The following is a 14823-nucleotide window of genomic DNA, read 5'->3' on the forward strand; positions in this document are numbered from 1 at the left end:
AATAGAAATAATATTAGCTAATACTTAATCAGAAAATTTTGGAAAATATAGTATTTGGAGAAATATAAACAAATTATTCCATTTCATTCTCAGAGCAGGCACTGCTGAAGACCAGTACAGTGTTTACCATGTTTAGGTGTAAATCATAGTTGATGAACACATCATCTCTCTATGTAGAAAACTTAACATTTTGCCAGATGTATGTCTGATATAGGATTGGTGAAATTATCAAACTTTAATTTTTAGGAACAGGGGTTTTATGAACAAAACATAGTTAACATTTTCCCCCTAATTTTCCTAATTCATAGGGATGAAATTACTTTGTTATATGTATGGTTGAGAATGGATGTATAGTAGGGGTCCGCAGTGCCTGGGCTGCAGACTGCTACTGGTCCGAGGCCTGTTAGGAGCAGGAGGTGAGCAGCGGGTGAGGGAACAAAGCTTCCCATCTCTCCCCATCACTCGCATTACCGCCTGAACCCAACCACCACCCCCCCACCCCCGGTCCATGGAAAGGTTGTCTTCCACGAAACCAGTCCCTGGTGCCAAAAAGGTTGGGGGACCGCTGATGTATAGAATCCATGGTTTCTTCAGGAATTTTTTTACTGTGGTTCAGTGTGTACTTAACTAGGTTGTGCATCAGAACCATCTGGGGGACTCCCACTGCTGCCCCAGTTAATATTCAGTTTATATTATTATATATTCATAAGAACATATACAAAAGTAGAAAAATGAGTAAGGGGTGGTTTAGCAAAATGTATGTATTTGGCCTGACTTGAGACCTTCTGATTCAGACTTGTCAGAACCTGGAAACTAGTCAGGATAAACACACACACACCAGCTCACCAGGCAATTCTGATGCAGTTATGCTTGGGAATCATTGCTCTAGGGGAATCTCTAAAATATCTCAAAACAAATGCTATATAAATGATTTATCTTGACCTGTACCCATACTACTTCTGTATCTAGATATATTCTAAGTTTTAGCATTGTCTTTAATTTTTTAATCAAATAAAATTTGAGCAGCTTAATTAGCACTTTATTAATGCTACTAATTCGTTAATGTTTGCATATGAAATTAATGTTAAATGAGCATCTTTTAAACAAATGCCCTGAATTGTTAGAGCTTTTACTTAAAGTACCTTTCCCAAACATCATCTTTTTCTCTCCTGGTAACTGCCTTGTGAGGTGTTTGGTTTGATTTCCCCTACATTATATACATGGAAATCCAGATCTATAAGGTGGGAGTTGTACAGTTTCTTATACGTGCAGTTAGAGGATTTGGAGACTCCAGAATGAATCTGTACTGATTCTGGACTGTCATCCTAGGAACTCTTTTCCCCTGTTGTTTATCCCCAATAGTTTACTTTTCCTTTGAGCATTTTGCACTGAACTGGAGTGCTAGTGCCGTATCATTGCTGAGATTGCTATGTTAGAAGGACTAACAAATTGATAAAAGTGACATTTTTTTAAAAATTTGATCTTGAAACTTCACTGAATTTATTACTTCTAACAGTTTTGTGTGTGTGTGTGTAGGTGCGCATGTGTGTGTGTGTAGGTGCGCACGTGTGTGTGGAGTCTTTAGTGTTTTTTTTATTTTTTGGAATTGTTGAATTTTATTTATTTTTTTATACAGCAGGTTCTTATTAGTAATCAATTTTATACACATCAGTGTACACATGTCAATCCCAATCTCCCAGTTAATCACACCCCCCCCCACTGCGTTCCCTCCTTGATGTCCATATGTTTGTTCTCTACATCTGTGTCTCAATTTCTGCCCTGCAAACCGGTTCATCTGTACCATTTTTCTAGGTTCCACATATATGTGTTAATTTACGATATTTGTTTTTCTCTTTCTGACTTACTTCACTTCGTATGACAGTCTCTAGATCCATCCACACCTCTACAAATGATCCAATTTCGTTCCTTTTTATGGCTGAGTAATATTCCATTGTATATATGTACCACATCTTCTTTATCCATTTTTAGTCGATGGGCATTTAGGTTGCTTCCATGACCTGGCCATGGTAAATAGAGCTGCAATGAACATTGGGGTGCATCTGTCTTTTTGAATTATGGTTTTCTCAGGGTGTATGCCCAATAGTGGGATTGCTGGGTCATATGGTAGTTCTATTTTTAGCTTTTTAAGGAATCTCCATACTGTTCTCCATAGTGGCTGTATCAATTTACATTCCCACCAACAATGCAAGAGGGTTCCCTTTTCTCCACACCCTCTCCAGCATTTGTTGTTGGTAGATTTTCTGATGATGCCCATTCTAATTGGTGTGAGGTGATACCTCACTGTAGTTTTGATTTGCATTTCTCTAATAATTAGTGATGTTGAGCAGTGTTTCATGTGCTTCTTGGCCATCTGTATGTCTTCTTTGGAGAAATGTCTATTTAGGTCTTCTGCCCATTTTTGGATTGAGTTATTTGTTTTTATAATATTGAGCTGTATGAGCTGTTTATATATTTTGGAGATTAATCCTTTGTCCTTTGATTCGTTTGCAAATATTTTCTCCCATTCTGAGGGTTGTCTTTTTTTTTTTTTTTTTTTTTTTTTTTGCGGTACGCGGGCCTCTCACTGCCGTGGCCTCTCCCGCTGCGGAGCACAGGCTCCAGATGCGCAGGCCCAGTGGCCGTGGCTCACGGGCCTAGCCGCTCCACGGCATGTGGGATCCCCCAGAACAGGGCATGAACCCGCGTCCCCTGCATCGGCAGGTGGACTCCCAACCACTGCGCCACCAGGGAAGCCCTGTCTTTTCATCTTGTTTATGGTTTCCTTTGCTGTGTTTTTAAGTTTCACTAGGTCCCATTTGTTTGTTTTTGTTTTTATTTCCATTGCTCTAGGAGGTGGATCACAAAAGATCTTGCTGTGATTTATGTTATAGGGTGTTTTGCCTATGTTTTCCTCTTAAGAGTTTTATAGTATCTGGTCTTACATTTAGGTCTTTAATCCATTTTGAGTTATTTTTGTGTATGGTGTTAGGGAGTGTTCTAATTTCATTCCTTTACATGTAGCTGTCCAGTTTTCCCAGCACCACTTATTGAAGAGACTGTCTTTTCTCCATTGTTTATCCTTGCCTCCTTTGTCATAGATTACTTGACCATAGGTGCGTGGGTTTATCTCTGGGCTTTCTATCTTTTTCCATTGATCTATATTTCTGTTTTTGTGCCAGTACCATATTGTCTTTTTTTTTTTTTTTTTTTTGTGGTACGCAGGCCTCTCGCTGTTGTGGCCTCTCCCATTGCAGAGCACAGGCTCAGTGGCCATGGCTCACGGGCCCAGCCGCTCCATGGCATGCGGGATCTTCCCGGACCGGGGTACGAACCCGTGTCCCCTGCATCGGCAGGTGGACTCTCAACCACTGCGCCACCAGGGAAGCCCCCATATTGTCTTGATTACTGTAGCTTTGTAGTATAGTCTGAAGTCAGGGAGTCTGATTCCTCCAGCTCCGTTTCTTTCCCTCAAGATTGCTTTGGCTATTTGGGGTCTTTTCTGTCTCCATACAAATTTTAAGATGATTTGTTCTAGTTCCGTAAAAAAAATGCCATTGGTTATTTTATAGGGATTGCATTGAATCTGTAGATTGCTTTGGGTAGCATAGTCATTTTCACAATATTGATTCTTCCAATCCAAGAACATGGTATATCTCTCCATCTGTTGGTATATCATCTTTAATTTCTTTCATCAGTGTCTTATAGTTTTCTGCATACAGGTCTTTTGTCTCCCTAGGTAGGTTTATTCCTAGGTATTTTATTCTTTTTGTTGCAATGGTAAATGGGAGAGTTTCCTTAACTTCTCTTTCAGATTTTTCATCATTAGTGTATAGAAATGCAAGAGATTTCTGTGCATTGATTTTGTATCCTGCAACCTTACAAAATTCATTGATTAGCTTTAGTAATTTTCTGGTGGCATCTTAGGATCCTCTATATAGTATCATGTCGTCTGCAAACAGTGACAGTTTTACTTTTTCTTTTCCAGTTTGTATTCCTTTTATTTCTTCTTCTTCTCTGATTGCTGTGGCTAGGACTTCAAATCTATGTTGAATAATAGTGGCGAGAGTGGACATCATTGTCTTGTTCCTGATCTTAGAGGAAATGCTTTCAGCTTTTCACCATTGAGAATGATGTTTGCTGTGGGTTTGTCGTATATGGCCTTTATTATGTGGAGGTAGGTTCCCTCTATGCCCACTTTCGTGAGAGTTTTTATCATAAATGGGTGTTGAATTTTGTCGAAGATTTTTCTGCATCTATTGAGATGATGATATGGTTTTTATTCTTCAGTTTGTTAATATGGTGTATCACATTGATTGATTTGCATATATTGAAAAATCCTTTTCATCCCTGGGATAAATCCCACTAGATCATGGTATGATCCTTTTAATGCGTTGTTTCATTCTGTTTGCTAGTGTTTTGTTGAGGATTTTTGCATCTATATTCATCAGTGATATTGGTCTGTAATTTTCTTTTTTTGTAGTAATTTTGTTTGGTTTTGGTATCAGGGTGATTGATGGTGGACTAACAGAATGAGTTTGGGAGTGTTCCTTCATCTGCAGTTTTTTGGAAGAGTTTGAGAAGGATGGGTGTTAGCTCTTCTCTAAATGTTTGATAGAATTCACCTGTGAAGGCATCTAGTCCTGGGCTTTTGTTTGTTGGAAGAGTTTTAATCACAGTTTCAATTTCATTACTTGTGATTGGTCTGTTCATATTTTCTATTTCTTCCTGGTTCAGTCTTGGAAGGTTATACCTTTCTAAGAATTTGTCCATTTCTTCCAGGTTGTCCATTTTATTGGCATAGAGTTGCTTGTCATAGTCTTTTAGGATGCTTTGTATTTCTGCAGTGTCTGTTGTAACTTCTTTTTCATTTCTAATTTAATTGATTTGAGTCCTCTCTCTCGTTTTCTTGATGAGTCTGGCTAATGGTTTACCAATTTTGTTTATCTTCTCAAAGAACCAGCTTTTAGTTTTATTGATCTTTGCTATTGTTTTTTCTTGTTTCTATTTCATTTATTTCTGCTCTGATCTTTATGATTTCTTTCCTTCTGCTAACTTTGGGTTTTGTTTATTCTTCTTTCTCTAGTTCCTTTAGGTGTAAGTTTAGATTGTTTATTGGAGATTTTTCTTGTTTCTTGAGGTAAGCTTCTATAGGTTTAAACTTCCCTCTTAAAACTGCTTTTGCTGCATCCCATAGGTTTTGGATCGTCAAGTTTTCATTGTCATTTGTCTCCAGGTATTTTTGGTTTCATCTTTGTTTTCTTCAGTGATCTCATGGTTATTTAGTAACATATTGTTTAGTCTCCATGTGTTTGTGTTTTTTACATTCTTTTCTCTGTAATTGATTTCTTTTTTTTTTTACAGTACGCAGGCCTCTCAGTGTTGTGGCCTCTCCCGTTGCGGAGCACAGGCTCTGGACGTGCAGGCTTAGCGGCCATGGCTCACGGGCCCAGCCGCTCCGTGGCATGTGGGATCTTCCCGGACCGGGGTACGAACCCATGTCCCCTGCATCGGCAGGCGGACTCTCAACCACTGTGCCACCAGGGAAGCCCCATGTAATTGATTTCTAATCTCATAGCATTGTGGTCAGAAAAGATGCTTGATATGATTTCAATTTTCTTAAATTTACTGAGGCTTGATTTGTGATCCAAGATGTGATCTATCCTAGAGAAAGTTCTGTGCGCACTTGAGAAGAAAGTGTAATCTGCTGTTTTTGGATGGAATGTCCTATAAATATCAATTAAATGTGTCTGGTCTATTGTGTCATTTACAGTTTGTGTTTCCTTATTAATTTTCTGTTTGGGTGATCTGTCCATTGGTGTAAGTGAGGTGTTAAATTCCCCCACCATTATTGTGTTACTGTCAATTTCCTCTTTTATAGCTGTTAGCAGGTGCCTTGTGTATTGAGGTGCTCCTATGTTGGGTGCATAAATATTTAAAATTGTTATATCTTCTTCTTGGATTGATCCCTTGATCATTATGTAGTGTCCTTCTTTGTTTCTTATAATGGTCTTTATTTTAAAGTCTATTTTGTCTGATATGAGAATTGCTACTCCAGCTTTCTTTTGATTTCCATTTGCATGGAATATCTTTTTCCATCCCCTCACTTTCAGTCTGTATGTGTCCCTAGGTCTGAAGTGGGTCTCTTGTAGACAGCATATATATGGTTCTTGTTTTTGTATCCATTCAGCAAGCCTGTGTCTTTTCGTTGGAGCATTTAATCCATTTACATTTAAGATAACTATCAATATGTATGTTCCTATTACCATTTTCTTAATTGTTTTGGGGTTGTTTTTGTAGGTCCTTTTCTTCTCTTGTGTTTCTCACTTAGAGAAGTTCCTTTAGCATTCGTTGTAGAGCTGGTTTGGTGGTGCTAAATTCTCTTAGCTTTTGCTTGTCTGTAAAGCTTTTGATTTCTCCATTGAATCTGAATGAGGTCCTTGCTGGATAGAGTAATCTTGGTTGTAGCTTCTTCCCTTTCATCACTTTAAGTATATCATGCCACTCCCTTCTGGCTTGTAGAGTTTCTGCTGAGAACTCAGCTGTTAACCTTATGGGAGTTCCCTTGTATGTTATTTGTCATTTTTCCCTTGCTGCTTTCAGTAATTTTTCTTTGTCTTTAATTTTTGCCAATTTGTTTACTATGTGTCTCGGTGTGTTTCTCATTGGGTTTATCCTGTATGGGACTCTCTGTGCTTCCTGGACTTGGGTGGCTATTTCCTTTCCCATGTTAGGAAAGTTTTCAAGTATAATCTCTTCAGATATTTTCTCGGGTCCTTTCTCTCTCTCTTCTCCTTCTGGGGCCCCTGTAATGTGAATGTTGTTGCATTTAATGTTGTCCCAGAGGTCTCTTAGGCTGTCTTCATTTCTTTTCATTCTTTTTTCTTTATTCTGGTCTGCAGAGTGAATTCCACATTCTGTCTTCCAGGTCACTTACCCGTTCTTCTGCCTCAGTTATTCTGCTATTGATTCCTTCTAGTGTATTTTTCATTTCAATTATTGTATTGTTCATCTCTGTTTGTTTGTTCTTTAATTCTTGTAGATCTTTTTGAAACATTTCTTGCCATCTTCTTGACTTTTGCCTCCATCCTTTTTCTGGGGTCCTGCATCATTTTCACTATCATTATTGTGAATTCTTTTCCTGGAAGGTTGCCTATCTCCACTTCATTTAGTTGTTTTTCTGGGGTTTTATCTTGTTCCTTCATCTGGTACATAGCCCTCTGCCTTTTCATCTTGTCTACCTCTTTGTGATGGTGGTTTTTGTTCCACAGGCTGCAGGGTTGTAGTTCTTCTTGCTTCTGCTGTCTTCTTGCTTCTGTAGTTCTTCCTGCTTCTGTTTTTCTTGCTTCTGCTGTCTTCCCTCTGGTGAATGAGGCTATCGGTAATTTTTTTTGTTTTAAAATTATAATTAAGCTGCAAAATATCCTATGCCAAAATGAGTTTTAAAAACTTAAGGTGGAAATCTTTGTTTGTATGTGACAGAAGTAATTGTCCTTTAGAATACCTGACTATGTGTTTCAGATATGATGCTTTCTCAGGTACAGTTAACAGACTGTGGCATAAATAATGAGGACATTTATAATCTCACATGAGAGGTCTGGAAGGCTTGTGTAATTCAGTTGCCAAAGTGATTCAGTGTTTTGGGTCATTTTCTCTCTGATTCTTTTTTCCATCATGACCACATATGGTTGCCATAGGTCTAAAGATTATATTCTTGTACAACAAAATCCAAAAGCCGGAAGGAAGAGCAGAGCCTCGTCATAGAAATCTTTGTTTTGTTTTGTTTTGTTTTTTCTGGTTGGAAGATCTTTCCTGCAACCCTCAGCATACTTTTCCTTATGTCCCATATAGCCAAAATTGGTGACATATTCAGTCCTAAATCAGTTGCTGACAAGAGGAAACGAGATTCCCATTATTGCCTTAGAACAGTGTTGGTTGATCCCCTGGAACTTTAAGAGGGACCCACCCATCTGATCCCGTTGATGTCTCATATTAAATCACATCAGTGTTTTGTCATCACTAAGACGGAGAGGCTGATGGGTAGGCAATCACTAGTATTTGCCAAACTATAGTGATATAGTTAAGTTGTAACATTTTCCATGTCCTATATAAGAAATATTCCCACTCAAATGTTATTTGTATATTTTAACTTGAGAAGCATGTTATCCTGATGTGCTACTTCATGATTGGCATAGGAAACCAATGATTTGGCTGTTAATTTAGTACAATGTGTTAGTTGTTTACTGTTCTTATTTTTGTCTTGTGTACAATCAGTTTATTTCCCTGTGAGATTAAGCTTCTCAGTGCCATTACATGATTTTGGCAGGAGCTTCAAATTCTTCTTATTTAATCGATTCTTGTTCTTCTAGGTGGATTCTCCACAGTTTTCCTGGTGCGGACTCATGGTGGACTCCGCTATGCATTGAAGCGAATGTATGTCAATAACGCGACAGACCTCAACATTTGTAAAAGGGAAATTACAATTATGGTAAGTGAAAGAATAATTCCATTTGAAAAATTTGGTGTATTTTCTTTCAGTTTTTCACATAACATTAACCAGCCTTTAGGCAAGCTGCTTATTGGCTTGGGCACATCTAGATAACCTTTGAAGTGTACTCTTTATAGCCATACTTAGGGCTAAATACAAACAACTCCTACCTTTCCTCCCTTCCCTATTGTAGTTCAACAGGCAAGCTTCTCTGCTTTCTTTTTTCCTTTTTAAAATAAATTTAAATTATGGAATCTTTTGAGAATAGAAGAATTTAGAAAATTAGTGAACACCAGTTTACCCCCTACCCAACTTAAGAATTAAAGGCTTACAGATACAGTTGAAGCCTTCTGTGTATTCCTCTGTAACGTTATCCTTATACTGTTATCCTCATCCAAAAGGAAACCCCTATCCTGAATTTGGTGCTTATGCTTCCCCTGGGTATTTAATACATTCACTTATATGTGTTAGTATTCACAGACAACAGTTAGTTTTGCTTTTCATTTTTAAAATCATGCTGTAAAGTTGATTTGTGTGTGTGTGTGAACTCTGTAGTACTGGTAAGGTATGCTTCAGCAAGGAAAAAATTCTTCTTTAATATTAGGAGAAGTGAAAAATATTTTAATACACCATTAAAGAAAATTTCAGTTACTCAGTTAACTAGATTAAACATTTCGAGAAAATTACACAATAAAAATTTCCTTTTTTTCTAGAGTTGCTTATTGTCAGTGCTCTGGATGGTTTCTTTTTTTTTTTCATGGTAAGCGGGCCTCTCACTGTTGTGGCCTCTCCTGGTGCGGAGCACAGGCTACGGACGCGCAGGCTCAGCAACCATGGCTCACGGGCCCAGCCGCTCCGTGGTATGTGGGACCTTCCCGGACCGGGGCACGAACCCGTGTCCCCTGCATCGGCAGGCGGACTCTCTACCACTGCGCCACCAGGGAAGCCCCTGGATGGTTTCTTATTCTTGTTCTTCTCTCTTTCTCCTCCCTTCCTCTCTTCTTTTGTTCTCTTCCTCTTCCTCCTCCTCATCCACTGTTTATCAAGTGCTAATATATATATTTAACATTTTTGTTTTATTGAGGTGAAATTCACACACTACACATTTTATAATTCACATTTTAAAAAGAACAATTCAGTGGGTTTTAGTACATTCACAGTATTGTGCACAGACTGCCTCTGCCTTGTTTTAAAACCTTTTCATCACTCCAAAAGGAAACCCCTGCCCATGAAGCAGTTGCTCCCCATTCCACTCTTGTTCCAGGCCCTGGCAACCACCCGTCTATATTATGTCTTGATGGATTTACCTATTCTGGATATTTCATATACATGGAATCAAGCAATATATGACCTTTTGTGTCTGGCTTCTTTCACTTACCATATTTTTAAGGTTCATCCAGCACTTCATTCCTTTTTATGAGTGAATAATATTCCATTATATATACTGTATATGTATCAAAATTTGTTTATGTGTTCATCTATTGATGGACTTTTTAAAAAAACCATGGATAGACATTTGGGCTATTTCTACCTTTTGGCTATTGTGAGTAGTGTTGCTATGAATATGTGTACATATGTATTGTTTATTTTCAGTTCTTTTGGGTATGTATCTAAGAGTGGAATTGCTGGGTCATATGGTAATTCCACATTTAACTTTTTAAGGAACCATTAATTCCACAGCAGTTGAACCATTTTCTGTTCACACCAGCAGTGTTAGGAGGTTTCTAGTTTTTCCACTTCCTTGTAAACACTTGTTACTGTCAAGCCTCCCCAACTGCTAAGAGGGAGATTTTCTTATTTTGTATCAACATCTTTATCAACACACATATTTTGATCCTTTTTGTTTGAAGATAGGCACATATATACAGTATGACTTATCAGAATTCTGCTTTTGTTGTCCCTATTCCTTAGCTAGACTAGAGTTGATTAGGCTTTGAGACTTGCTTTTTTTTCAGGTAAGGCTATTAGTCAAAAAGGTGAAAAGATTTACTCCAAGATAATAGGGTATCTTAGACTAAGTTTTCTGACTTGAGCCCAGATATGGTATTGTACTGTAATTCTTCCTTTCAATAGATTTTGTATAATTTTGAGATATATAAAATATAGTCATCGTCAACCTCAGCAAAACTCAGATCCTATACTTTTAAATAAGATATTTTGGGGAGGTGAGCAGTTGTCTTCTGAACTGTTTTTTGATGACTAATCCTTCACTATTTATGTTTATTTATGAATTATTTACATGTTCAGCTGCCGTTAGCTAATATCTCAAATTATATTACACACTTAAAACTAGGTTTATTTTAATGATAGTGGATGTAAATTATTTTAAACAGTATTCTTGATAAGAGTTTTTAATTTACAGACAGACCTTATTTAGATCATTATGATTTTTAACCTTATAAATGTTGATGATTATCAACCTTATAAATGTTGATGATTGTCTTGTACTAGGAGCAAAAGTGTCAGATTTCCCATTTTCTTCTTATTTTCTTGTACTTGTAATATTAGTGGTATCTTTATGGTTTCTTTACAAAAATCCTTTTTAGCTACTTGTTTATTTTTTTAGGTTATTTAGTTAAAAGTACATACATTCATAAATTCACTTGACTAGGTGGACATAAATTGCAATATGTTGCAGACAAAACAAACAAATGAGAGTGTAATTGTTCATAAATATTAGAGCTTAATTTCTTTATCTTTTTAAGATAAAAATAAGTAAAAGTTCTGATGTTTTATTCTTGAGCCCCAAAGGACTATCTCATACACTCACTTTTGGAAACTTTTTTTTTTTTTTAAATTTATTTTTGGCTGCGTTGGGTCTTTGTTACTGTGTGCAGGCTTTTCTCTAGTTGCGGAGAGCAGGGGCTACTGTTCGTTGCAGTGCGCAGGCTTCTCATTGTGGCTGCTTCTCTTGTGTGGAGCACGGGCTCTAGGCATGTGGGCTTCAGTAGTTATGGCACTTGGGCTCAGTAGTTGTGGCTCGCGGGCTCTAGAGATCAGGCTCAGTAGTTGTGGCACACGGGCTTAGTTGCTCTGCGGTGTGTGGGATCTTCTTTTTTTCTTTTTTTTTTTTTTTTTTTTTTTTTTTGTGGTATGTGGGCCTCTCACTGTTGTGGCCTCTCCCGTTGCGGAGCACAGGCTCCGGACGCACAGGCTCCGGACGCACAGGCCCAGCGGCCATGGCTCACGGGCCCAGCCGCTCCGCGGCATGTGGGATCTTCCCAGACCGGGGCACGAACCCGTTTCCCCTGCATCGGCAGGCGGACTCTCAACCACTGCGCCACCAGGGAAGCCCGGTGTGTGGGATCTTCTTGGACCAGAGCTCGAACCCGTGTCCCCTGCATTGGCAGGCAGATTATTAACAACTGTGACACCACGGAAGCCCTGGAAACTGTTACTTTTGAATGAACCATCTCTTTCTTCCCCATTGAATTTAAAATAAGTATTCGTTAACTATTTGCTTGTTAGGAAATGACAGTCACATATAAATAAACTTTCCATTGAAACTGTAGAAACCTTTTTGAAATGTGTCGGATTCCATACTTACACCTAAATCTTACTTCTTGAAATTCTTTAAATCTATCAATTTAGACTTCAAATCATTGTTAATGATAGACCTTTAAAATATATGTTTGCCAGTTTTTAAAATTTTGTTTATTTTTTACAGAAAGAGCTGTCTGGTCACAAAAATATCGTGGGTTATTTGGACTGTACTGTTAATTCAGTTAGTGATAATGTATGGGAAGTGCTTATCTTAATGGAATATTGTCGAGGTAAGTATTTTTCTGTGGTTGTTTTATGCTAAAAAAATGTGCCCATAATTAGTAGGTGTCTTGGTTTCTCCCAGGGCAGCTGTCATCTAATTCTGGGCATTCATTGCAATCTCAGCTTTAATTATTTGTCTAAATAAGGAATGCTGTTAAAAAGTATTTAAAACCTACACATAGTTGATGCAATGATGATATGAGCATATGTTAATGGACAATTAGAAAAATGCTGTTGGGTTTTAAACAGAAGATCTAAAAAGTAAAGAACAGCCACCTTTCCTGATCCCTATACATTTCTTTTATAATCCAACCAAGAAGAGCATACTGTGTCCATATTAGTGTTGCGAGATTTTTTTCCAGCATGCTACCATGTTATCTTTGAACGTATTAAATATAATAAATTTCAAGGATGCATTTTGATCTATAATTTTTATAAACTTATATTATGTGATCTTTTGAAAACATCAAAAGATAGAAAGCCACATTTTATTTGGATATAATGTGGTGTTTTCAAAGAAATATTTACTTGTATAGTATGCCTTAAGAATTATAATAATAATTTTTAGTCCCTGAAGTATTTTTTTTTTTTTTTTTACTTTAATGGGTGTAATGGGGACAATTAATCCATTTCCTGCGAACTTGCTTTCCCTCCTCCCCCATCAGACTGTATCTGACAGTTTGGATTCTAGGGAGCCCTGGTTTATATATAAATTCTCTTAAGACAGTTATGATTGTTAATTATGGTACCAGGAACTCTTGTCACTTCCTGAAGGTTGGAGGAGAAGGAGGTTGGTGATGATAATGGAGAAAATGTGGTCTCATTTACTCCAGTCTTATAAGAAGGGGGAAGGACAGAGGAAAATGTAATGAATCAGTATTGTAATATCTATTGTGATATGTTTGTAACTTATTTCCATATATAACGTAAAAAATTAGATATTTTCTTGATTGTTTTTCCTTATTTGTATCTCATCTTCTCTACTGTAAAGCATTGTGATCTCTCTTTAAGGAGATGATACTTATTTTCTTTACCCTACTTTCCTGAATTCTAGCAATTAAGGTGCCAATTCTTAGCTGGATGAGAGTTGACTAATAGCCCTTGGCTATTTGTAACTTCTTAAAAATAATTGAATTGAGCATAATCATAACTCTGGATGAGTTTGTCATCCAGAAGACATTTTAAAAGGGGAACTACATGAGCTTCAGTTTTTAGGCAAGTGAGTATTTGGGAGCCAATGGTGCAGTCTACTGCAGATAAAATTAAGTATCTTGTTAAAAAAAGTCATATCAAAATTTAAATGGGATGGTATAGCTTTTTTTTTTTTTGCGGTACACGGGCTTCGTCACCGCCGTGGCCTCTCCCGTCGTGGAGTGCAGGCTCCGGACGCGCAGGCTCAGCGGCCCTGGCTCATGGGCCCAGCCGCTCCGCGGCATGCGGGATCCTCCTGGACTAGGGCACGAACCCATGTCCCCTGCATCGACAGGCGGACGGACTCTCAACCACTGCGCCACCAGGGAAGCCCGGTATAGCATTTTAAATTAAGTGTAAGTGTAATCTCAGAGAGATGAAGATTGTTGAGGATAGAAAAATGTTGACTTTTTAAAGTTTAATAATGAAATCGGGAGGAGTATAAAAGTTCTTGTTTAGGAGATGGTAACTGTGAAAAATATGTAAAGATTTGGGAGTTACATGCACCTTATTTTATTTTTTATTTTTTTTGTGGTATGCGGGCCTCTCACTGTTGTGGCCTCTCCCGTTGCGGAGCACAGGCTCCGGATGCGCAGGCTCAGCAGCCATGGCTCACGGGCCCAGCCGCTCCGCGGCATATGGGATCCTCCCAGACCGGGGCACGAACCCGTATCCCCTGCATCGGCAGGCGGACTCTCAACCACTGCGCCACCAGGGAGGCCCCATGCACCTTATTTTAAAAGACCTTCAGTATACATTGTTTCCTTCTGAATCTGATTTTTAAATTTTTCATTAGAATAATTTTACTTTAATTTTCAGAAGACTTTGATTTTGAATAATGAAATTTTGTTTGTTTCTACATTTGAAATGCAGCTCAAATAGAGCTTTTTAGCTTTTTTTTGGGGACTGGATTTTGTGATTCAAGTCTTCTAGCCCAAAGATCTCTGAAGGGAAGAAAGAAGATTGACTTTTGTTTAAAATTTATTCTACTCATTACAACATTGTAAGTGTGGAAAAGATAGAATGAGTTCAAGGTTATGATTTCTTTAGCTGTGAAAAGATATTTCAAGAATGTGAATGAACACCAATAAAACACTTTTCTTACTGTTTAATTTTTGGATAAAATGAGTCAGGGCATCTGACAAACAAGAGGATGGTGGAAATTGCTGCCTAGTCAGGTGCCTTAATCTTATATGAGACATTTTGAACAAATTACAGCCAAATGGACCTGAGTTTTCTGAAAGTTGAGGATTGATAGGTAAAATAAATGTTTTTTTCCCCCTGCTTTAAAGTTCTAAGAAAAAACACCTATTTCAGAAAATATATGAGAATGCTGTTTAGACAGTAATAATAGAAGGAACAGGTGTGTATACACCTTCTTA

At 37.8% G+C, this 14823-nt stretch overlaps 1 protein-coding gene across 2 annotated transcripts in view; it reads left to right on the forward strand.

Moving 5' to 3' along the window:
* BMP2K (BMP2 inducible kinase) overlaps positions 1 to 14823 on the forward strand; it is a gene marked incomplete at both ends in the record, with an annotated part of 122413 nt that overhangs the window by 48334 nt on the left and 59256 nt on the right. For both annotated transcript variants that reach the window (XM_079706192.1, XM_079706193.1), the window contains 2 exons: positions 8367 to 8485; positions 12153 to 12258. In XM_079706192.1, the coding sequence (XP_079562318.1) occupies positions 8367 to 8485; positions 12153 to 12258 (225 nt within the window). The remainder of the gene's footprint in view (positions 1 to 8366; positions 8486 to 12152; positions 12259 to 14823) is intronic.

Source organism: Hyperoodon ampullatus (genome assembly GCF_949752795.1).
Source record: "Hyperoodon ampullatus genome assembly, chromosome: 1".
NCBI lineage: Eukaryota > Metazoa > Chordata > Mammalia > Artiodactyla > Ziphiidae > Hyperoodon > Hyperoodon ampullatus.